We start from the raw sequence: 25,390 nt of genomic DNA, 5'->3' as shown, positions 1-25,390 counted from the left end.
CCAGCAGTAGGCTTCCAGAAACCCACTCAAAATGCAAAAACAAACAAACAACAAAAACAACAAAAAACGCTTGATAATTGTCATTAAAAAATCCACACTGTACTTTGCATAATGGCTCCCATTTGTTAAACTTTTTCTACTACGTACTAGGCCCTTTGCTGGATATTTCACATATGTTATTTATAATCCCTCAAGTTATGAAGTGGCTGGGTGACCGTGTTGCAATTAATTCACTTCTCCAGCCTCAGTTTTCTCATCTGTAAAATAAAACTAATTATGAAATCTACCATTTAGGGTTCTGGTGAACATAAAACGTGATAATGTATGTAATATATTTGGCTCAGGGCCTGTGGCACAGTCAACGCTCAGAAATTGTTAGGCTCAACGTCATCCTCAATGGTGAAAAACTGAAAGCTTTTCCACTAAGATCAGGAACAAGACAAGGTTGCCCACTCTCACCACTCTTATTCAACATAGTTTTGGAAGTTTTAGCCACAGCAATCAGAGAAGAAAAGGAAATAAAAGGAATCCACATTGGAAAAGAAGAAGTAAAGCTGTCACTGTTTGCAGATGACATGATACTATACATAGAGAATCCTAAAGATGCTACCAGAAAACTACTAGAGCTAATCAATGAATTTGGTAAAGTAGCAGGATACAAAATTAATGCACAGAAATCTCTGGCACTCCTATACACTAATGATGAAAACTCTGAAAGTGAAATCAAGAAAACACTCCCATTTACCATTGCAACAAAAAGAATAAAATATCTAGGAATAAACCTACCTAAGGAGACAAAAGACCTGTATGCAGAAAATTATAAGACACTGATGAAAGAAATTAAAGATGATACAAATAGATGGAGAGATATACCATGTTCTTGGATTGGAAGAATCAACATTGTGAAAATGACTCTACTAACCAAAGCAATCTACAGAATCAATGCAATCCCTATCAAACTACCAATGGCATTTTTCACAGAACTAGAACAAAAAATTTCACAATTTGTATGGAAACACCAAAGACCCCGAATAGCCAAAGCAATCTTGAGAACGAAAAACGGAGCTGGAGGAATCAGGCTCCCTGACTTCAGACTATACTACGAAGCTACAGTAATCAAGACAGTATGGTACTGGCACAAAAACAGAAAGATAGATCAATGGAACAGGATAGAAAGCCCAGAGATAAACCCACGCACATATGGACACCTTATCTTTGATAAAGGTGGCAGGAATGTACAGTGGAGAAAGGACAGCCTCTTCAATAAGTGGTGCTGGGAAAACTGGACAGGTACATGTCAAAGTATGAGATTAGATCACTCCCTAACACCATACACAAAAATAAGCTCAAAATGGATTAAAGACCTAAATGTAAGACCAGAAACTATCAAACTCTTAGAGGAAAACATAGGCAGAACACTCTATGACATAAATCACAGCAAGATCCTTTCTGACCCACCTCCTAGAGTAATGGAAATAAAAACAAAAATAAACAAATGGGACCTAATAAAACTTCAAAGCTTTTGCACAGCAAAAGAAACCATAAACAAGACCAAAAGACAACCCTTAGAATGGGAGAAAATATTTGCAAATGAAGCAACTGACAAAGGATTAATCTCCAAAATTTACAAGCAGCTCATGCAGCTCAATAACAAAAAAAAAACAATCCAAAAATGGGCAGAAGACCTAAATAGACATTTCTCCAAAGAAGATATACAGACTGCCAACAAACACATGAAAGAATACTCAACATCATTAATCATTAGAGAAATGCAAATCAAAACTACACCAGTCAGAATGGCCATCATCAAAAAATCTAGAAACAATAAATGCTGGAGAGGGTGTGGAGAAAAGGGAACACTCTTGCACTGCTGGTGGGAATGTGAATTGGTTCAGCCACTATGGAGAACAGTATGGAGCTTCCTTAAAAAACTACAAATAGAACTACCATATGACCCAGCAATCCCACTACTGGGCATATACCCTGAGAAAACCAAAATTCAAAAAGAGTCATGTACCAAAACGTTCACTGCAGCTCTATTTACAATAGCCAGGAGATGGAAGCAACCTAAGTGCCCATCATCGGATGAATGGATAAAGAAGATGTGGCACATATATACAATGGAATATTACTCTGCCATGAAAAGAAACGAAATTGAGCTATCTGTAATGAGGTGGATAGACCTAGAGTCTGTCATACAGAGTGAAGTAAGTCAGAAAGAAAAAGACAAATACCGTATGCTAACACATATATATGGAATTTAAGAAAAAAAAATGTCATGAAGAACCTAGGGGTAACACAGGAATAAAGACACAGACCTACTGGAGAACGGACTTGAGGATATGGGGAGGGGTAAGGGTGAGCTGTGACAGGGCGAGAGAGAGGCATGGACATATATACACTACCAAACGTAAGGTAGATAGCTAGTGGGAAGCAGCCGCTTGGCACAGGGATATCGGCTTGGGGCTTTGAGACCGCCTGGAGGGGTGGGATAGGGAGGGTGGGAGGGAGGGAGACGCAAGAGGGAAGAGATATGGGAACATATGTATATATATAACTGATTCACTTTGTTATAAAGCAGAAACTAACACACCATTGTAAAGCAATTATACCCCAATAAAGATGTTAAAAAAAAAAAAAGCAATTGTTAGGCTCTTTGTTTTCACTATTTGGAATTATTATATATCAGAAAAACAAACTGCGTGCTTTTCCCACTTGCATCCTCTACCTCCCACAGCACTGGGTGATGTCCCCTGCATTTTAGAATTTGATTGAGGAATATAACAGAACTTAGTGGTCAAAGCATGGGTTTCAGAATCAGAAAAATGGGGGTTCAAAACTCGGTTCAGATTCTTGGAAATTAACCAGTTCTTTGTATTCTTTAGTTTTCTCATTTATAGAATGGGGATATTAATGGTACCAATCTCATAAGATTTTGTATGAATTAAGAGAGATCATGTATCTAAAGCTCTTTCTGACATACAGGAAGCATTTAATAAATGCTAGGATTAATACCCTTACAGAAACCCCATGGGGTAGGTATTACCATTGGCTCCGTTTTACTGATGGAGACACTGATTATCTGAGAAATACAAAGAATGGCAACTTTTCAGGGTTGACCTGGGTCTCAGAACTATCAACTCCTATGAAATTGATCAGATACCCCTCTCTCCTAACTGTCTCAGCTACTAACCAGTGCCAGGCTCAATGAAGCGGGAACGAGGGAATCAGCCCATTTCTGCTGACAATGGTGCTGACCTGGCTTTGCCTGCATGTACCACTCTCTTATCTTTGGACACTGATTTGGGAGTTGGGCTCTGGATTAGACACATCTTTGTCTCCAACTTCTGTCCTGATTGATTTATAGTATAACTGGATGGGTGTCCCACATTTTTGAATCCTCATCCATTTTCAACGAGGTGACAATTTCTGAATGCAAAGGTCAGGGTGTCATTTTGGTAATGAAACTCAACTCCTTCTGTGTTGATTCAAGGCACCAACTCGAAACCATCTGTGGAGAGAGATGTGTACAGTCCCTGCCAAGGAACCCTGGTCAAGTTTCTTACTCTGTCTGAATCTCAGCTCCTCACTTGTTAAAACAAGGTAAATGTTCCTGCTTTTCCTCTAGGAAGGGTGGTTGTCAGGATCTCTTACCCAAATCCAACTCTTGCTCTCCTTTTCTACCTCGTATCTGCCTGTCCTGTTTTCTTCAAACACACTTTAATCATGGAAAGAAAAAATATGCCGTCAACTATAATCTGCTGTGCACATAGAGGCCAGTACGGTGGGGAATGATATGAAGAAATCAGGATTCTTCCAACTCAGATTGTCTGTTTCAACTTTAAAGTTAAAAACAGCATAATCAAGGAGACATTGTTTTCTTCAAGTCATTTTACAACTCCCTTCAAGGGAATGAGAATTGATTCTCTTGTCTTTTCCCAACTTCAGGATTTTTTCCCTTACATGCATTTCCAATGGAGTCTTTATTTGCACACTGAGAGAAATCAAGATGATTCAGCCCCTACCTCCTTCCTTCTCAAACAGGTCCATTCCATCTTTCTAATTTGCAGAATTATAATTCAAATGGAAGGAAAATAGACTCCAAGAACTCTATAGATATGATTGCAATGAGTTTTAAAACACATTTTCAAAAGACAACGGCTACAGATAATGAACGTATGATGGAGTAATGAGGAATGAACACACAGCATATTGTAGGAGTGGAGGGCAACTGACAGCTTTAAGTTGGCGGAGGAATGCTGACTGGTTTTGCACAAAGATGCGAGAGGCTGATTATACGGCAGACTTTCAGGCAACTCAGTAGAATGTTTTGGGCTAAGATCAGGAAGAGATGCCTGGTTCAGTGGAGAATCTTGTACCTCTAACAGCCCATCTTGCAAATACTGAGAGCATGTCCACCATGCAGGGATGGGGGCTCCAAGGTAGGTTTTCATAATTAAAGCAATCACAACCTTCACTATCAATATACAAAGAACCCCCAACTCTACCATATGGTGTTGTCAAAATAAAATTAACTTTATCATCTGACAGACCTGAGCTGGAATCTAGAAGTTGCCACTTACTTGCTTCTGTAACCTTGGGCCAGTCATCAATCTTCTCAGAGCCTCATTTTCTTTATATATAAACTGGGGAAGGCATGATAGTACTCATGTCAATATCTGTTTAAAAGGGGTCAAAGTAATGAATATAAAGCCCCTAGGCTATAACTAGGACGCAGAAATTATTATGTTTTATTATTAATTATTTTTAAAATGTGGGGAAATATATCAAGGTGTCAGATAGCCAATTTTCTCGTCTTCAGCATCTAGAAAGCACAGTAAGTCTTTCACAGTTTAGAGATCAACACTCAGAATATTCAATCTTTTTCTATCTGCCTTTCTCTCTGGCCCAACCCAGGCGCCAAAGCCAAGAAAAACAGCGTAGTGGGAAGTGCAGCTTCTGCTGCCAATAGCACAGGTGAGAAAACCAAGCTGCAGCTGCAGAAGGCAGCCTGACACAGCCACTTGTAGCCAGAAGCAGACTGCTGGGGTAGAGTACTCTTCACTGTTCTGCCTCTTTCCTTACAGACAAATGTCATTCCTGTCCGCACCATCAGCATGTAAATGAGGGAAATAGCAAACATGACAGACACAATGCTAAGAAAGTAGAGAGCAGGTCCAGACAGCAAATCATGGAGGTCTGGTGGTTGTAGGTGGGTGGGAAGCAATCCAGCTACAGCTAGCTAACTGGATAAATTGTGAAATGAGGAACAAATAATAAGGGGCTTCAAATGTTTGTGATTCAGTTAATAAAATGGGCCAAATGATCTGCACCCTTTAGATAACTCTTCTTCATCCTTTAGGACTCAGGACATATGTTAGCTCTTTCGAGGAAGCCTTTTCTCATCCCTTTCCTAATACCCGGCTGGGTAGGTGTCCTGCAGTGCCCTGGGCTTACCTCTACTATTAACACCCATCTAGGTTGCAACTGAAAGTTCATTTCTCTGTCTCTCCCACTAGACTGTGACCTTCCTGAGGGACACTGTATTATTCATTTTGGCTTCACCCACACCTACCCCCAGCCTGGTACAGAGTAGGTACATGGCAAACAGATCAGCAGTGGGTAATTGCGGGGGGCGTCAAGAGTGGCTGACCAGGTGGATGGATGAAAGTTGGTTGGTCAGATGGGTTGACGGATGGATAGACGGACGGATGGTTTATTACGTAGATGACTGATCACTGGATGATTGGCTGGGTGGACAGATAAATAAACATATAGATCAATCACATGGGACATTCGTTGTTAATAATTAATGTATCCTAAAGAGTAAGATTTAAGTCTACAAAAAGGGCTAGGTATTGTCATTCATTCCCTCCACTCAACCTCCAAGGAAGATAATATTCACAAGAATCTCTAGGTCCTTTATGAAAATTCCCATCATTCATCCTAGAAACTGTGTCAAGTGGCGGAATGAGCACCAGACTGGGAGACTCACAAGACCTAAATTTGAATATTTTCTCAGCTATTGAAAAAATGTCACTGAATATCTCCAGGTCTTCCCTACTCAACATTCAGAGAATACCACCTACATCATAGGGTTATCACTGTAGCTGAAGTGAAATAATAAATTTAAAGCCAATGTTGTAAGGTTTGGCTTATAGTAGGTGCTCAACAAATGCTTACCATTTATTTGCCTTATATTCAGAGGATGTCTAAATTCAATCCCCTTATTCTACTCCCTTTCAAAATTATTTTAGAAATTTTGTATCTTTTCCCCGAAAGTAAAGCTTGCTTGGAGCACCAATATACCAATCAGATAAAGCTTTACCATCTCTGGCTATAGCTGGATCTTGTCTCATTAACCCCTATCCAGTCAGAGACCCCTGTGGCACTGTGAAAGAAGCTAGCATTCCAGGGAACATAGTTAGAAAAAAAAACTTTCTCCTAGATAATGGAGGAAGTCTATTCTACGTTCTGCAGCATTGAGACTAAAGCCTGGTGTTCATCCTCTCATTCTCTCCTTTCCTCCCTTCCTCCCTCCCTCTCTTTCCCCTCTATCACAGGAGCTCAGGGCTTTGCATTCACTTACAACACAGAAGAGTTGATGACCCAGTCAGAAAAAAAAAAATGGTTTTCATCTGTCTGTTCAGGAGTTTCTAGAAATACTTCCAACTGAGAGGCTCTTTGAATAATTTACTCATCTGAGATCATTTCAATAATCTATTCACTCATTTTCATAATTGATGGCAAGGCAAGCTGTCAAGGGTACAGCTTTTGTCTTACATTTATATCATCTGTCAGCTTAATTATGCCCCTTCACTCTCAGACAGCTTCCTTATCAAACTGGGTTTGTGAGTTGGGTAGAGATGGATACTCCAGATGACATACTGGTTGATTCTGGTTCTATTGTAATACTGTTTATGTTCAAATTCTGCCTTCACCATTATATGACCTTGGGCAAGTCATTCATTCCATGCAGCTTTCAAGGTCTCTCCCATAATATGGAGCTCTAATGATACCTGGAGCTGGCATTTACTGATCATCTACTATGTGCCAGTCAGTGTTCTAAGCACTTGACATAATATTTTGTTTAATTTTCCCAACAACCCTATGAGGTAAGTACTATTATTACCTCCCTTTTATATATGAGAAAGTGCAGAGAATATTGTGATATTTAAGTGAGATAATGTATTGAAAACACGCTGCTTGGTGTCTGGCATATAACAGGAGCGTAACAAATGACAGCTGCTGCCATCATGATCCCCCGTCAATCAACAGAACCATCATCATCATTGCCATCAATCATCTTTGTCATCAACATTCCCATCAAGGCATGTTCCCATAGAGATGTCTTTTCTATGAACTGCTCTTTTTTAAATTTCAGAAATCTAGAAAACTATTAGCAGACTATTGCCTTGCAGAAAAGCATGGTTCAATTGCTGTTCTTTTTGGAGTTAGGCTTATATTACAACTGCAAGAAAGAAAGGAACGAAGGAAGGAAGGAAGGGAGGGAGGGAGGAAGAAAGGAGGGAGGGAGGGAGGGAGGAGGGAGGGAGGGAGGGAGGGAGGAAGGAAGGAAGGAAGGAAGGAAGGAAAGAAAGAAGGAAGGAAGGAAAGAAGGAAGGAAAGAAGGAAGGAAAGAAAGAAAGAGAACCATGCAAGACAGAAACAGATACACACACACACACACACCCACACACACACACACACGGAGGTGGCATTACTCATTTCAGTTTGATGTGTTCATTTGCTATAGACCTATTGTACTTTCCCCACTGTGACCTAACAAATTGTACTGTGTAGGTATTTAAAACAGTCACCACGCATGACTCTAGGGAAGTCAGAGGATAATTTTAAATCTTTTGTAATGGCTTAATTTTCCCTCTCTGTGGCTTACATCATTTGAGAAACTTAATGATCATTATATAAGGAAACAAATTAAATTTCACACAGCTTCTGCTAAGGTGGTGATATTACCAAACCCATTTTACAAAAGGCCACTTGATTTTAGCTGTGGGTTTTGGAGAATAAAGGAAACAGAGAAAGGGAAAGAGGGGGAGAGGAAGGGATGAGAGATGAACCATGTCATTTACAGGCATGACAAATTTCTTCTGGAAGTGCTCAGTCCAGAAATGCCTAAACACAAACCCATACCTAAAAAAATTTTTTTTTAAATCTTTCTGACTTCTCTCTTTCACAAATCTCTCAGCAAATCATACAGTCAGTGCCATGTGCTTTCAGTTCTGTTGCTGAAATTTCTCAGATGCCATTGCCACTGTTCTTGTTCACACCTACATTCCCTTCAACCTGAGCTACTTAAATAGTCCCTTAGAAAATTTCCCCAAGATCCATGCCAATCACCATTTTATTTTTGAAGAAGTAGTTTAGTTTTTATCTAAGAGAACAGGCTATGGGGTTCTTATCCTGGCTTTGCAACTTATTAGCTCTGTCATCTTGAGCAATTTATTGAATTTCTCTGGGCCTTATTTATCCCTTTCATATGTAAAAGAGGGTAATAGTACCATCTGCATCACAGTGTTCATGTGAGCATTAGATAAGTTTATATATTTGAACGCTTAGCACCCTGCATGGTGTATCATCAATACTAAACGAGTATTAGCTATTACTATTATTATTTTTATGTTGTTCTCCCATCTCAAGGTCTTCAACAGTACCCCAAAGGTGACTGAATAAAATCCCACAGTGTATAATTCAAACTCCAGTATGGTCCTTCATTCCCATATTTTCCCTTTAAACAATCTGCTTTTGTCTTCTATTGCCATGTAACAAATGGCCTCAAACATAGCCACTTGAAACAATGCTCCCTTATGACCTCACAGTTCTGTAGGTCAGAAGTCCAGCGGGGCTCAGCTGGGTTCTCTGCTCAGGGTCACATGAGGCCAAAACCAAGCTGTCACTCAGCTGGGCTCATAGCTGCAGGATCTGGGAAGAATCCACTTGCAGACTCATTCGGGTTGTTGGCAGAGTTCAGTTCCTGGAGGTTGTAGGACTGAAGCCCTTGTTTCCTTGCTGGCTGTTGGCCAGAGACTAAACTCATCTCCTAGTGGCCACCTGCTTCCTTGTCATGTGGCCCTCTCAATCCTCAAATCCAGCGGTCAGACAATTCCTGCTTATGCTCAAATCTCTCTGACTTCCTCTTCTGCTATTAGTTTCAGAAAACTCTCTACTTTTAAAAGGCCCACGTGTAGAGAACAAACCTATGGACATCAAGGGGGGAAAGAGGGGGTGGGATGAATTGGGAGATTGGGATTGACGTATATACACTAGCTAATATGTATAAAATAGATAACTAATGAGAACCTGCTATACAGCACAGGGAACTCTACTTCACTTTGTTGTACTGTAGAAACGAACACAATACTGTAAAACAACTATACACCCCCCGCCAAAAAAAGGCCCATGTGATTAGGTTAGGCCCAGCCTGACAACACTCCTTTTGATTAACTCAAAGTCCACTGAAAAACTCCTTTTGCTATCTAACGTAACAATCACAGAAGGCATATCTCGTCATATTCACAGGTCATCCTCCTAGAAGAGAGGATTATAGAAGAGTGAGGGTCATTGGGGATCATTCTTAGAATCCTGCCTACCATACAAGCTGTGTTTCAAACACATTGAACTCTTTCTCAAATGAGCCTTGAGCATGCTTGCCTATGGACTTTGGCTTTCAATGGTCCTTCTGCATGGAATGGCCTCCCCACACATGTTCAGAAGGTCTCATCTGAGACCCTGCTCAAATTAGAAGTCCTCTGTATAGATGCCCTTGATCAGCCAGCCTACATGTAATATATTCCTTCTCCAAACATCATAGACTTTTATCAGAGCATCTTCTGTGGCACATTTCATACTGTCTTGCAATTACGAGCATCTCCTCATGCCCTATGACACTCTAAGGCAGGTACATGTCTCATTGCAACCCTCAACAATGGCTTGCACATAGTAGGTACTCAGGAAATTTTGCTTGACAGAATAAAAGTGTGAATAAATAAGGGTTATATATCCCAAATTCAACCATCTCTGCTTAAGGGGGACAGATTTAACTAAAATACCAGTTATTTAATAACTCAATATTTGTTGAGGACACACCAGGTGATAGGAACTATACTACATCCATAAACATTTCACTTGGCACTGTTACTGTCTCATTCAGCAGAGATTACTCTAGGTGCTACAGGACTCCAATTTCCTTATTTCCTTTTCTCCCATACCACTGCTCGTTAGCATTGCTACTAAGCTGTGTATTCCAAAGGAAGAAAGAGGGACAAAGACAGGAAGCAGGAAATCTTGATAGCCAGGATGACCTAGATGAAACCATTTTTTCAAGATAACAAAGAGTAAATCCATGTCCTAAAGCAGTAGTTCTATATCTTTAATGGGCATTGCTAGGGGAGCTTAAGAAAAAGCAGAATCAGAAATGATTATTCTGTAGGTTTGAGGTAGTGCTAGTACCGCAAAAGCCTTAGCATCTTTACATCTTTCCCACGGTTACTCTGATATGGGTAGCCCACAGGACCACACATGTAAAATGACCACAATAACAGCTGTTCCTCATTTGGGGAAGTTCGTGAAAAAAAATCCTTTCATTCTCGTATCCATTCTATAAATATTTATTGAGTCACAGCTATTGAGCACCAGAGATATAGTGGTAAAGGAAAAAGTGAAAACCTGAAAACAGACAGTATTCTCTCAGTGCTAGTCATAGCCAGAATTCATGGCTTCATCAATGCACTGCCATCGTTTTTCTAAGCAAAGCAAGCACATAGTAGAAGCCATAATGTATTTCTGGCTGCTTGTAGGACGTATAAACAATGCACTTCAGTTTTAGCAATTCGCACAATTGTTCTATCAACTGTAACTTACTGGTGTCCTCTCCATTATAATTTTCCTCCGTGATTTTCTTTAACATAATCATTGGAGTATGTGTACGCAGATGCCAAGTATAATGTTTGCATAAATATTTCCATCTTTCAGCAGGATGAACCTTTTGGCAGATAACTGATACCATACACACACACATACACACAAGCAAACACACACACTAGAAATCTTCTGCACATGAGTTCCTGAGACTCACCAAGCCATCTAGGTTAAATGTGGTGGGAAAGTGATGGAGGGGTAGTTAAAATACAATGATTTAGAAGGGAGGGAGTTGTGACATTCTCTAATTAGAGACCCCACCATGGGAAAACTGCACCCCATGCATACACCATTGTGGGTGAAAGCCTCGATAGATCTGGTAACACACTGATATGCCACAGCCAGAACTGGGGATCAATCTTAGCTTTTTCTAAGATCTCCTTTATCGTATCTGTACTAGGAATTCTTTAACTGGCATCTGCTTCATTATGCACAAGACACAGGAACAGGGTACAACCCCTTCTTCAGTGAGCCAGACTGGAAGGTGGAACTTCTATAGAACAAAAGAGACGGCCTGTGCGACGAGATAAATGCTTATACCCCAAGTTCCAACTGGTTGGGTTTGAGTGAAATCTGCTGCATCCAGTGAGAATAAGGAGGTGGGTGTCACTCTAAGGATAGGAGGAACTCCCTTAATTTCTCCTCTAAAATATTCCTTTCCCACCAGCTGTAATTCAGTACGATGTAGGAATTAGGAATGCAGCCTGCGGTCAGGCAGTCCTCCATTCACATCCTGCTTCTACCACATGCAGGATCTGAAGCAGGTCCCTGGCTTCTCTGAACTGGAATTTCCATTTATGAGGCAAGGATAAGAATACCTACTGTAGATGAGTTGTTGAAATGCCTAAATGAGCTCATGGACATAAAACTCTCAGCATAGTTCTTGGTATAGAGTAGCTCTTAGTAAATGGTGATTGAAGTCAGCATTACCAGCAGATTGTATAGAGGCCCTTTTAGGCATTAGAAATAGCACCTTGTGGGCTTCCCTGGTGGCGCAGTGGTTGAGAGTCCGCCTGCCGATGCAGGGGACACGGGTTCGTGCCCCGGTCCGGGAGGATCCCACATGCCGCGGAGCGGCTGGGTCCGTGAGCCATGGCCGCTGAGCCTGCGCGTCCGGAGCCTGTGCTCTGCAACGGGAGAGGCCGCAGCAGTGAGAGGCCCGCGTACCGCCAAAAAAAAAAAAAAAGAAAAAAGAAATAGCACCTTGTGGTACAGCCAAAGAAACATGTGGAAGGAACAGACCTTTCTCTGATGGGGCTCACAGTCCAAGTGAAGATGAACATGCAAGCAAATTATTATAACACATGCTGCTAACACTCTTAGGAGTTAGTATACAGGTTTGTACAAAGTGGTAAGGACATGGCCTGATTTGGATTATCCACATGTAGAATCAATGGAAGGGGTGCCCTTGGCAAAAAGAGGAAAGTGTTCAAAGAGACAGGAACTGAGACAGAGAATGAGCAGATGACAAGTGACTATGAGGGCTTGGAGGATATTGGGAGGATAAGAATGAAGCTTTCTTTGCTGGGACACAGGAGAATAACCATATTTGAGAGAAGAAGATGGTGACTTTGGCTTTGGACAAGATGAAGTGGAGGTCTGTGGGCTGTCCGTGTAAGGGAGTCCTGGTGCCAAGTCTGGAGATCAGGAGATCTGGGCTGGAGAGAGGATCTGGGAGTCATCACAGTGTGGAAAGCAACTGAGATCAAGGGCACCAAAGAGAATGCAAACAGAGTGGTGAGAATAAAGAGGGAAGCAGACACATCAGAGAGACGGGAATGGGGCCCTTCATTCAGGAAGACGTAATGATGGGTCTCCCTTTTGTCTTCTGGGGCATCTCTACCATCTTTAATTAGAGCTTCTCTAGAAGAGAAGAGGGTTGTTTTACTTTAATATTTATGATTTTTGTCCCATTCATGCTTGAAGTCAAAACTGCTTTAAAAACCTTTCTTTAAATCTCTCTCCCTCCCCCTCTCTCTTTCTCCCTCTTTCTTTCTCTCTAAATATATATGCTTTTTAAAACTAGTCTGTATGTATGTTATATGCATGTGCATATACACACATATTTTTTCATTTTAGACTGGTGTGACCCTAAAATGGTAAATAGAATTATTCCCAAAGCATTTTTTCAAGTAGTTACTAAGATGATTCACCATGGAGAGATCCAATCTTTCACTCAATGTCCCCACCCTCGTGAAGACTTACCCACTTGACCAAGGCAAGTCCACCCCTCTCTCCCCAGACAAGGCTCAGTCATGAGCTGCTTGAGGAGAGGGGTGGTATCCCATTCATCCTTGCGTCACTCTGGTGCAGATGGAATGTTGGCCATAGAGTTGGCCCACAGAGGGTGTTTATTGTATCGGCCTGGGCTGCCAATTGGCTTGTAACCAGGGTATTATTTCCAAGCATCTCTGGGAAGGCTTGGACCCACTAAGCTCTAATGCAGAGCAAAGCCATCGAAAAAAAAAGGAGAGGCAGAGGGCATGGAAGTCCCAATTTACAAGAGGAAAGTCTGCTCAGACCTGAGTTCTATGTCTGCTGAACACAAGCAGGCACTGTGCACAGCACCGGACTGATCCACGCCAGCTGCACACAAAGGCCCAGCAGAAAGCAAATGTCCCTCTAAGGGCTTGTCATGTTTTCCAAGACACCCTCAGTACATGCTGCTTCTAGTGACTCCACTGAGTGACCTCAGAGATGAAAAGAAATCTCCCGAGTCCCAGAATAACAGCTCCCTCCTTCTGCAGACCTTCCCCTCTGCTGACCGGCTGTACCAGCATGTGCTGCTGGGGGACGGCTTTAAGGATAACATGACTGGTATTTACCTGCTCCATTGGCTTCCTCTTTCTTTGAGACAGAAGCACAAGGAGTTATTTCTGAAGCACTGGTTCCCCTGAGCGCTGGAGAATAGACCAACTACAGGAAGCATTTGTACATTCTGAGCTCAACTCCGCAGCAATTCCCGGAGCTGCCTTTTTGGGAAATTGCTATATTTCAACAGAAATTTGGAGGAGGACACACAATATATTAAAAGGGTATTTTCTGTATGTGGAAATGAAGCCTATCAAGGGCCACCTTCTTTTATGCAATGTTATCACCTGCACTACAGTGGCCTCCCTGTAAACAGGCTCCCTGGCAAATGAGGTACGTCCAAAGGCAGCACAGAGAATCCACAGGTGTGAGCCAAGCCTGACCCAGGACTGGTTAAATCCAACCAACGAGAATGATTTTACAGTTCCAAAAGTGATCCTCAGACTGTGTAACTTCAAAAGGTTGAAAAATAACTCCAAAATGTAATAACAAAAGGCAGAAAGGCTCAAGTTCTCTACCTCTTATTATGGACAAGAAAAAAATAACTTGCATTTTGACTTTCCATTTGCAAGAGGAGAGAGAAGCCAGAATTTGAAGGATGAATAAAAGAAAGTAAGGATACAGGGAAGCATTACAGGAAAGAAAAAAAAAAAAAAAGCATGTTCAAAGTCCCAGATACATAAAGGAACCAGCTCAGACATGGAGACGTGAGCCACTTAGGACAGTGGGCTGCAGGGTTTACCAGAGGGAAGAGCAGAGGTAACACCCGGGGACAGAATCCAGTGCTTTCCTCAAGCATCACAAAAGTGCACAAAATCCCAACCCATCCCTCTCCACACACACGCCAGCGTCTAAGTTCCATGAATCAGAAATTGTTGTTTTGTCTCTCCTGTTCACTGGTAGATTCCAAGCATCAAGAATAGTGCCTGGCACATCGCAGGCACTGAATAAACATTTGTGGAATGAATGAATAAACCAAGTCGTCACTCAGAGCTTGGGTGTACCGCCTAAAGCAAAAATCAAGTAAGCGTTCAATAAACAATGGCTACTGTTGTCATAACTAGTACTCATGTCAGGGAGTTAAGTATGAAAACTCAGTAAACACTGGTAATTAATTGTGCAGGGAATCTCAATTGGAACAGTTTCAAAATATATCTTTTAATTTAGATACAATGGCATGCAATGAAACAAATCTTGTGTGATAGTCTGATGCATTTTGACAAATGTTCAAGACAAGGAATATTGCCATAACTCTAGAAAGTCCCCTGTGCCGTACCTCAGATGAGCTTTTCCTGAATATTGATTTTTTATAGTTATTATATACGTTCTAGAAAATGTGCTTTACAAGAAATACAACCCTCTCCAATCCATGATTTGCAGAAGCGATACATTTAAGTTTTGGAAATGAGTTGATTCAAAGCAAAAGACTAAGTACATGAAAATACAAGGGGTTCATTCGTAGGGCAAAATGTGTGAATATCGTACCCCATTATGAGGTTTAGGCAAACTGGTGTGATCATTGCCAGAGAGTGAACACTTGCTACTGCAATGATGTGAACCAAACTTCACTGCTTTTAAATTACCTTAAGTCTTTCAAGGACACTACCTACTCAGATTTGAGAACCCAACACAACGAACAGCACACAACTGCCACAGTTCACCCAGGGAAAGCACCTCCACTTTACAGTATCTGTCTGCCTTGTTCCATCAAGGGTCATGGAATGACATGTGGAGCTGCTCAGAGGGAAATACTTTGGGAAAAGGAGTACTTTGAGCTCCCTTGCTGCCCACACCTGTCCTGCCTCCCCTGTATTCGGCACACAGGAGGATGCTCACCTTTTCCCATTCGCGGTCCTTGTTCAGCACGATGACCACCAGCCTGGGGTGCACCTGATAGCCTTCCTCAGTGAAGGACAAGTCTTTGCCATCCCATGTCACATTGACCATAAATCTAGAGAGAGGAAGAGAAAAACAAATGTTTAGGGAAGAATTAAAGAGGTTTCAAACAAATAAGTGGATGCCACCATCAGCATAAAACTGAGAAGGTGTAAACTCATCAGAAGGAGCCTCTTATCTGTGGAAGCATCAGTACCCACACAGGCTCTGCTAACTTCCATGCATTCTTTTTCATGAGCCTGTAATCAATCCCAGAATCCCCAATCCTGTACAGGCATTAGTAATTTATTGCAGAAAGCACAGGGGATAGAACATATTTGTCCTGCCAGACTATAGAACATTGAACTTCTGTTCAAATGATCTTCTTACAGGAGGATCTGAAAGCATGTTTTAACAAGCTTCCCTAAAGGAAACTGCTTGCTCATAAACCACATGGTATACAACGTCAAAGAAATGATATCCCATTCATTCATTATTCATTCAACTAATATTTATCAAATATTTGCTACATGTCAGGACTCAGCTAGTTGGTTGACAATAAAGAAGAAACAGACATGATCTCTGTCCTCTTAAAGCTTATAGTCTAAGGGAGAGGACAGGTATTAATTGGTTAATCACTGAACTATGAAAAGTGCTACAATAGAGGGGGCAGGGTGTGCTATGTGAAAGTCAAACAGGGGTCAGGCAAGGCTTCTATAAGGAAGTGCAGCTTGACCTGAAGGATGACTCAGCATTAACTAGATCAGAAAAGATGTAAGCACATTCCAGGCAAAGGGGACAGCATGTACAAAGGTCCTGTGGTAGTGTTTATGAAGGGCTGAGTGCAAACCAGTGAGGCCAAAGCAGAGAGAGACAGGGAAATGGGGGGTGTGGTGTGAGTGAGAAGGTAAATAGGGGCAGACAGTGCAAAGCTTTTCAGGCCATGTTAAGGAGTTTTATCTTCATTTTAAAACAATAGAAAGACATTGAAGACTTTAATCAAGGAGGTGATATAATCAGACTTTTCTTGTATCAGTATAATATGACTTAAATGTTATGTACAGAATAGGTTTGCAGGGGACCACAGTAGGTAGAGGGGGGCTGGTCACAGTGCTCTTATTATTCAGGTGAGAGATGGTGTTGGCTTTGGTCCCGTTGTGGCCCCAAAAGAGGAGGAGAAGGAAGAGTAGGAGCAGCAACACAAGTGGAGAAATACTGAGCAGGTATTCAGTGATGGGTTAGACATGAGGGTGGTGGAGAGAGGGGCGTCAAGGATGGCTCCTCGATGTCTGCCCTATACAACAACTGTGCGGTTGTCTTTGTCACAAGTGATGTCTGTCTCTTTACAATACTCTTATCTCTACCTCCCACACCCCCGCCTCAAACCACCTCGCCTGTAGTCACACTCGGCTCTGATGCAGAGCAAGACAGAGCTCATTTCCCAGGATTTGGGAGGGAGGCTTCTCAGGGGTTCACATCTCCTTGCAGCATGAGAAAAATATGATGTTAAAGACGTCCAAGAAAACACACCACTTAGCAGACACTCAGTAAATACAGTATGGTGGTTAGAAGCATTCAGAGACCTCCCCAGAAAGACAGGGTACCTCAAAGTCATAGCATTTTTTTGCATTATATTCCTTTAACAACAAAAGTAGCTAAAGAAGTAAAATATTAAGGAAGAGGACTAGATTACAAAAATAATTCCAAAAAGAGAGATTGGCCTAACTGATCACATGTCTGCCCCTGGACAGCCACAGTGCAGAAGACCTGACTGTGTCCTATGGGGGAAGAATCAGGTCTCCAAGGACAAGGTTAAGAAATTGGGGAAAAGGCAAAGAACATTTTTGTGTATCCATTCAATGGACTGTTTTGAGTCCTTAAAAAATCATGTTTTTGAGACAAGTTAATGGCATGAAGATAATGCTTGCTATTTAATGTTAAACAAGCAGAAAAGAGGATAAAAATAGGGTTTGTCTATGCATGGAAGGATCCCAGGTACTTTCCATTTTCTTTTGTGTATCTTTGTATTCTCCAAATTTTCTGCAGATAGTTTTCATTTTTAACAAAATACTGTTTAAAAACAGAAAAATCAAACACTGCTATTCTAGAAGAAGCAAAGGGTAATCACGATTCTATTTGGCACATCTGAGGCATCGCTGATCATTTCCTAGGAAGATAATTTGCCGATTCAACAACGATTTACTGAATGTCTATTGTGTGTCAGGCCTTATGGTGAGTCCCATAAACACAGAAATAAAAAACACAGTGCCTGTGGCCCCTCTTACATCCTCACAATTCAGTGACATAGACACATAAACGATGACAGTACATAGAAGGCCACAGTAAGTGTAAGTCATGAGAATGTAGAGGAAGCGTCCCTAACGCAATCTCTGCAACGTAGGGAGGACTTCCTGGGAATCTTCAAGAGTAAAGGGGTTGAGGAGAGGTGGAGAAGAGCATTCAGAGCAGAGGAGTCATCTTAAACAAGGAAGAGGCAGCAAAGGAAGTGACACGCTAGGGGAAATAGCTTAGTACAGCTGACAGGCAGGGGGATTTGGCTGGAGAGCATCCCTTAAGCTAGATCATAAGGGACCTAAAGGTCTGGATTTTGTGCAGATGGCCATGAGGATCACAAAAGGTTTTAAGTAGAGGAGTGATTCACCGCATGGAGGAAACTTCAAGGCCAAGGGCAAAGACCCATGAAATGTCATGATGGAACACTGTCCATGGAATTTCAGCATAAAAATTGCAGACGAAGCCCACCAGTGGACTTTACCTGGGCTGGCAGGAAATCTGTAACCAAGTCATTCTGTCTCTGCAGTCCAAGACTCATAGTTAGGCCTGCTGATTCATCGAGGGTTTTAGTTTGTTTGTTTGTTGTTTTTTACTGAATCCAATAAAAGCTCTCAAGCCAAGTTTTGATTATACAATAATTTGAAGTGAATAGAGTTCACATTGGGTCAATCTAACACCCCAAATGTGGGTGAAACTGAAAAATTTAGTCCATTAGCAAGAGGTTTGAAAATATCCAATTTGATATGTGTTTGGAAACGGCAGACCAGAGGACGAACGCTTTGGGTTTGACTTGGACCCCTGGCCCGGGGAGAGCCATTCACAGGGTTATGTGGTGTGAACCGATGTCACGGTCACCATTTTAATCTAGGAGCTAGCATGCCCTGTTGAGCACCCAGTCTTCTTCTGATATGCCAGCTGAATCTACTTAAATCTCCCTCTTCTTTAATTCCCCATCTCTGTTTCCCCTGCTCATTTCCTTTTCTCCCATTTTGTAGTGAAATCAGATGGAGTTAGCAGGGACATTATTTAGATGCAATCCATCTTCTTCAGATTATATGGAAACGACTATATGGAAATTCTCACACTCCACATTGTTCTGTGTTCCTTTAAAAATCAGTATTCTGGACCAATGAGTCTACACACTCTATGTTAATATTGTCTATTTTCTTCCTTCCTTCCTTCCTTCCCTCCCTCCTTCTCTTCTTCCTTCCTTCTTTCTTTCTTTTCTTTCCTTCTTTCTTCCTTCCTTTCTTCTTTCCTTCTTTCTTCCTTCCTTTCCTTCCTTCCTTCCTTCCTTCCTCCCTCCCTCCCTCCCTCACTCCCTCCCTTCCCATTAAAAGTCTTCAGTCCCCTGGGAAGGAGAAAAAAAAAAAAACCTCTAACAAGAATATTTGCTGAACAGTAATTTCATTATGAAGTTGGCAGGGAGCAAGTACCCATTACCTTCAATTCCCCCATCTAATTTCTAGGAAGGATGATCCGTATTTCCACAGGCTTTCTTCCCACTTAAACTTACTCCAGAGCAGAATTCTTTACCCAGGGAAAAACCATTATACACCCCACTGCTTGGTCCCCATTAACACCTGCTGGGCACTTGTATTAAACAGTAAAATCTTATCACTGTTTTGTTTATCTCTTGAAAATTGATTACAAAACTTTTAGTGACCAGATGAAATATCAGAAATTCTGGCTGCTGCTAAGCTTCGAATTACATCTTCGATGTTTCCACCAGGAGCAATAAACACATGAAGACATGCTGGCAAAACGTGGACATGGCGGAGGCTCTGATGGTTTGCAGAGGGTCCACTTCTGTGTTATTACCGTCCATTGATGGTAAAGTGCCAAGTTGTTGTTGTTTTTTTAATCAGTGAAATACGTAACAGAAAACATGTAAATTATGTGATGCACATGCCTACAAATTTCCTTTGGTATCTACAGCCTCGCGTGTACGAAGCTGAAGTCCAGGTGAAAGAAACATTTCTCTACGGCTTGCATTTTGTGCCCTGTGAAATGCTGGTGTACGGGGATCAGAAATAACATGGAAAAACAGGTGGACTGTTTTCCCTATATTATGACTGCAAAGAAACTGGGCCAGAATTATCAAGGTCTTTCTAGATCTGCTCTAACATGGTAGCCACCACCAACCGGTGGCTATGGAGTACTTGAAGTGTGGTTAGTCTGAATAGAAATGTGCCGTAAGGGCACGACATACTGGATTTGGAAGACTTTGTATGAAAAAATAGTGTAAAAGATCTCATAAACAATTTTATATTCATTTAATGTTGAAAAAATTTAGACACTGTGGTCACAGTAGGATACATTATTAAAATTAATTTCATCTTCTTTTTACTCGTTCACTGTGTGGCCAGATAATTTGAGATGATAAGTGACTACATTATGTTTCTACTGGACAGCTGTCCTGGACCATCTTTGGTGTTTCATCTTGTTTTTTAACCAGCAGATGGACGGTGTGCATCATGAAGGCAGGGACCTCTTATGCCTTGTTTTCTATTGTATTTTTAGTGCCGAACAGAGTGCCTGGCACATGGCTGGTGCTAAAATAGATAGGCGCAGAGTGAATTAAAGAATGAATTGCTATTGCTAGCAATTGTTGGGATCAAAGCCTGCCTCTGCTATTCCCCAGCTGTGCCACTTGGGGTCATATATTTAAAATTCTCTGAGCTTCCACTTCCTTCTTTGTAAAAACAGATCAGGTTAAACCGTATGAAGTAACCATGATGGTTTCATGTGGTTTAACCTAACAGATCCCGCACTCCCAGGGGTGTGGGTGGAATTAGCAATACTGCACATAAAATGTCCGGCCCAAGGCCTGGTACACAGCTGTTGCTTAAATAGTAGTTAACCTTTACATAAAGTTTCCATGTATTTTTTTTTTCCACCCTGTCATATTTCCTAACATCCCACCCCAAATGCAACCTCATCCTTTTAAAGCCGGGCTTATTGCGGCCATTCTGGGTACTCATTGCCAGGATCCTTCTTTCTTTTTGTCAAAGGCCAACCATATATGGGCTGCATAAGCTCTTTCAACTGTTACTTAAAGTGTCTCATTCCTCCAGATTTCTATTTTCTCTCTTTTGCCTCGTAAGTCTCCTTTAACTTTCCAAATCTGATTATTCACAATGTTCTCTAGACATATTATTATTCACTATTTCCCTTCAGACTATAATTCTCTTACTGTTTCATAAATGCCACCAGAATCCATTCAGTGTGTCTCAATTTTCAGTTAATTTTCCATCTGCTTTGCTATTTCTCATGTTCCCCAGGCCTTTTCCTGAATCGCACTAGCCCTTAAATGCCTCCTCAAACTGCTTTAGTGTCACCATTTTTTTCATTTGTCATTTAATTTACATGTTTTTGGAAACAGAGTCACTGTTTTCTTTACCCTTTTTCAGTTCTCAAGACACTCTCATTTTTACAAAATAGTTTGGCGCTTTCCGTCTTCCTCTTGGTGGTTTGAAATCCCTTCCACTTTGATGTGTTTCTCAGCACCCTCTCATCCTCCATTAACCATTCCCTTTTGGGCACAAATCCTCTCTTTAGAGCAAACTCATGGTTTTTCGACTCCCAACTCCTGCACCACACCTTCCCCGAATACGCCCTCACACCATTTCTTTTCAGCAAGTCTCTTAATGAGTGTACTTTCCTCTTTGCCCCGGTTCTTAACTTCATATACTCATTGGTGGTTTCTCATTTCCCCTGAATGATTACCAAAGGCATGACCGAAGAGCTGAGACTTAAATGTCAGGACAGAAATGTAATAACTCCAACACATAGATCTGCATAATCCAGGCCAGCATAATTCAAAACGGACTCAGAAACTGCAGCATAATGAAAAAGAAGAAGAAGAAAAAAAAACCCAAAACAAAGAAACAAAACTGGGTTAAAAAAAGAGAGGGGAGTATTTACTCTTTCTCAAATTCCATTGTGGCCAATTAAAAAATGATAATAATAATGTTAGTTGTCTTGGCTAAGCAATACTAATTAAAAAAAATTAGAACAGGAGTGGTAAGCTCCAAAAAGGCAGAGATCTTTCTTTTGATCACTGCGATTCTAAAACACCTAAAAGAGTGTCCTGCAGTACAAGCTTAAAAGTATTTGTTGAATAACCGAACAAATGAATGAGCAGGCATAGGTTGCTGGGAACTTGCTCATTCAACGTTTATTTCCTGTGCAACAACTGTAGAGAAGCAATTCTGCAAGACGACTGTTTAGTTTAGGAATCAGAAAGCCTGGGTTAGCATGCAGTTCTGCGGCTCCCAGTCCCAAGTAAGTCTCCTAAATTCTCAGGGCATCCATTTCCTCTTCTGTAAAAGTCAAGTTATGATAGCCACATCTCTGTGTAATTATAGGGATCACATTAGATGACATTTAATGAGAGAGGTATGTAATGTGACCAGCAGAGTGTTGGCACATAATGGTGTCTGGTAAATGATGACAGTGGGGGTAGTAGTAGGTGTCGCGGTTTCACATATTTATCTTTTTTCCTTCTAAAATTTGAAATTAAAAGGCTTTCTCTTAGATGCTCGAGGATCATTTTGACTGCTAATCCCAGTTTTCCAAGGGAGGCAATGAACCCTGTAGGCCCCTACCCCAAGCTAATCTGATTACTCAGAGCCCCAGGTACCCCTGGACCAGGCTATGGTGCAAGAGTGCTGACCCAGGTGCCAGCCTGCCCTTCATGACTCCTGGGCTTCCCATCTCTGCTTGGTGAGCACACCTGAGCCAAAGGTGACTTTCTGAGGACATGCCCCACCAACTATCTTTTGTAATACAATTTCTAAGTTTAAAACATGGAGTAAGTTAGGGCAAAGCTTTCTCTGTAAGTGTGACCATTCTATCTACCCCATCACTAGACAACATGCTTGACCCATTTGGCCAAAGGTCTGCAGTGGGAACAGGATCTATAGTAGGATCTAAGATGCATGCCCTAATTCCACTTTATCAGGAATTATTGGCAGCCTGAGTGTCCATTAGTAAAGCAGTTCTCAGGATCTCTTGCTCCTTATATGTGTGGTTTTTTCAGGAACATGATGGGGGATGTGGAAATTCTTGAAATTCTGGATAGTATTTTGTAACACTATCAAAATAGTACTGAACATATCACCATGAACCTCTAATGGCTCTGCCTCACCTAACCATTTGGAACTGGCTGGCACAGGGGTCAATGGATTCATCCCCTGCAATGAGCATCTATTCCAAGAGAGCTGGAAAAAAGTAGGCAACATGACAAGCAGTTTCTATGAACTCCCTGGATCACCTGTGTCTATGCTATCAAATTATTCAGGATCTCAAACAGGCAGATGTACATTGATGTTGACTCCTCACCTTCCCCAAATGTGCAGAATTAGATGGTGTGAATCAATTCAAAGTGCAACTTTATCCAAGAATCACTGGGTATCCCCCCTTCCTGGAACCTTAGGCCCCATGAGAAGAGGGGATTTGTCTGTCTTGTTCTCGGCTGTTCCCCCTTTCCAGAACCTGGAACAGTGCCTGGCAGAGAGAAGCTGTTCAGTACATATTTACTGAGGGAAGGAAAAGTCTCAGGTCTCTATCGTATTCTCTAGCCCTCTGACAATGAGCCCCACTTTCTCTATCTGTTCAGAGCGTGTTCACCTGTGCTCGGTGGGTCTCTGGGGACCCTTAGAGGTAACTAAGGCAGAGGAGAAAGGCTGGGGCCCAGGAAATGGCAGATCGTGGGGCTTCTCAGCCTCCATAATCATGTGAGCCAATCTTTTGTAGTAAATGTCTTTCTCTATATAAATATCTTACTACTTCTGTTTCTCTGGAGAACCCTGACTAATACAACCTGATACTACCATCTGCCAGAGGAACTGTGAAAATAAAACACAAATCTGCAGTGAATACGATGCAAAGGGGTCCCCCCTGGTTATTCATAACCTGCACAACTGTATCACCTCTGCCGGGTTACAAAGTACTTCAGGACAAGAGTACATAACTCAGTACTTTGAACTCTAGGAACATTGTCAGGTAGACAGAAGAGCAGATTAGGGATTTGCAAGCTAGAGTTGAGTTTTAAACCCTCCATTATTGGCGCTGTGCCTTTAAGCAAATCATCCAACTCCTCTGAGTCTCACCTCCCTCCTATGTCAATGGGGTAAAACACCACTGTCTTAGTCTGCTCAGGCTGCTGTTACAAAACACCATAGATTGGGTGACTTAAACAACAGGCACTTATTTGTCACAGTTCTGGAGACTGGAAGTCCTAGGTCACGCCTGGGCAGATTTGAATCCTGGTGAGGATTCTCTTCCTGGTTTACACACTATCTTGCTCTGTTCTCACATGGCCAAAGAGTCAGATCTCTAGTCTCTTCCTCTTTTTTAAGGACACTAATTCCATCATGAGGGCCCCACCCTCACGACCTCATCTAACCATAACAACTTCCTGAAGACCTCACCTCCAAATAACATCACACTGGGAATTAGAGCTTTAGCATGTGAATTTTGGGAGAATGCAAACATTCAGTACGTAACAACCACACAGCACTAATGAGAAGTTTTACGGTGCTAGGGCTAAGAGGTAGGATTGACATCTGTAAGTAGTATGAACAACTATCTCAGTTTTCCCAGAACTGAGGGATTTCCCGGGGCATGGAACATTCAGTGCTAAAACCAAGATCATAAGTTATGGACCATAAATTAAGAGTTTGGTCCAGTAAGCAACACCTCAAAAGCACATCTATCGAAAGGCCTCCAATTAATTTCTTATCAAACACATCCTCAATTCAAATAAATATTAATTGAGTACCTATACTATATGCCAGCAACATGCAGGAGATAAAATGGTAAGTAAAAAACTTGTGGTCCTTCCCTTGAAGTCACTTACAGTTTAGGGAGAAAGCAGGTTTTATACAATAATTCCAATAAATGGTAATATATTTGCAACTAAATTCCCTGATGCGATAGGAACATTAGCAGGGGGACCTAATCTATCAGAATACTGATTAGTCTTCCATTGCTCCATTTCTACTTGCTTTTTTTCTGGGCAAACACCAAGTTGAGCTCTTGGAAGGAATCAAAAACTCTCATCTTTCCAGGTATGAGACAGGACAGATAACATCAAGGGCTGAAACGGACCAGATACAAGATTATAGAGAATGATGAAAACCCCAGCTAAAGGCATTCAGTAAATTAATTTTAAAATAATACTGTAAATGAAATGTAGCATATCTACTAACCACTCATTTGAACTCTCTGTTCTAAATTCAAACTTAGGAATATTCATATTCCTTCCTCCAGCAAAAACCCTGCTTCCTTCTATGCCCATATAGCTCACAAGATTGCATCCCTTGGACCTAATGGAACTTAAAAGCTTTTGCACAGCAAAGGAAACCATAAACAAGATGAAAAGACAACCCTCAGAATGGGAGCAAATATTTGCAAATGAAGCAACTGACAAGGGATTAATCTCCAAAATATACAAACAGCTCAT

The 25,390-nt window shown here is 41.4% G+C and overlaps 1 protein-coding gene across 1 annotated transcript in view; it reads right to left on the bottom strand.

Moving 5' to 3' along the window:
* Positions 1-25,390, bottom strand: part of GRIN2A (glutamate ionotropic receptor NMDA type subunit 2A) — a 372,838-nt gene that overhangs the window by 108,880 nt on the left and 238,568 nt on the right. Inside the window, exon 3 of the mRNA XM_067706655.1 lies at positions 15,586-15,700. Within this exon, the coding sequence (XP_067562756.1) occupies positions 15,586-15,700 (115 nt within the window). The remainder of the gene's footprint in view (positions 1-15,585; positions 15,701-25,390) is intronic.

The sequence above is a fragment of the Pseudorca crassidens genome, chromosome 15, assembly GCF_039906515.1.
Source record: "Pseudorca crassidens isolate mPseCra1 chromosome 15, mPseCra1.hap1, whole genome shotgun sequence".
Classification (NCBI taxonomy): domain Eukaryota; kingdom Metazoa; phylum Chordata; class Mammalia; order Artiodactyla; family Delphinidae; genus Pseudorca; species Pseudorca crassidens.
This window is presented reverse-complemented; position numbering and strand designations above follow the sequence as displayed.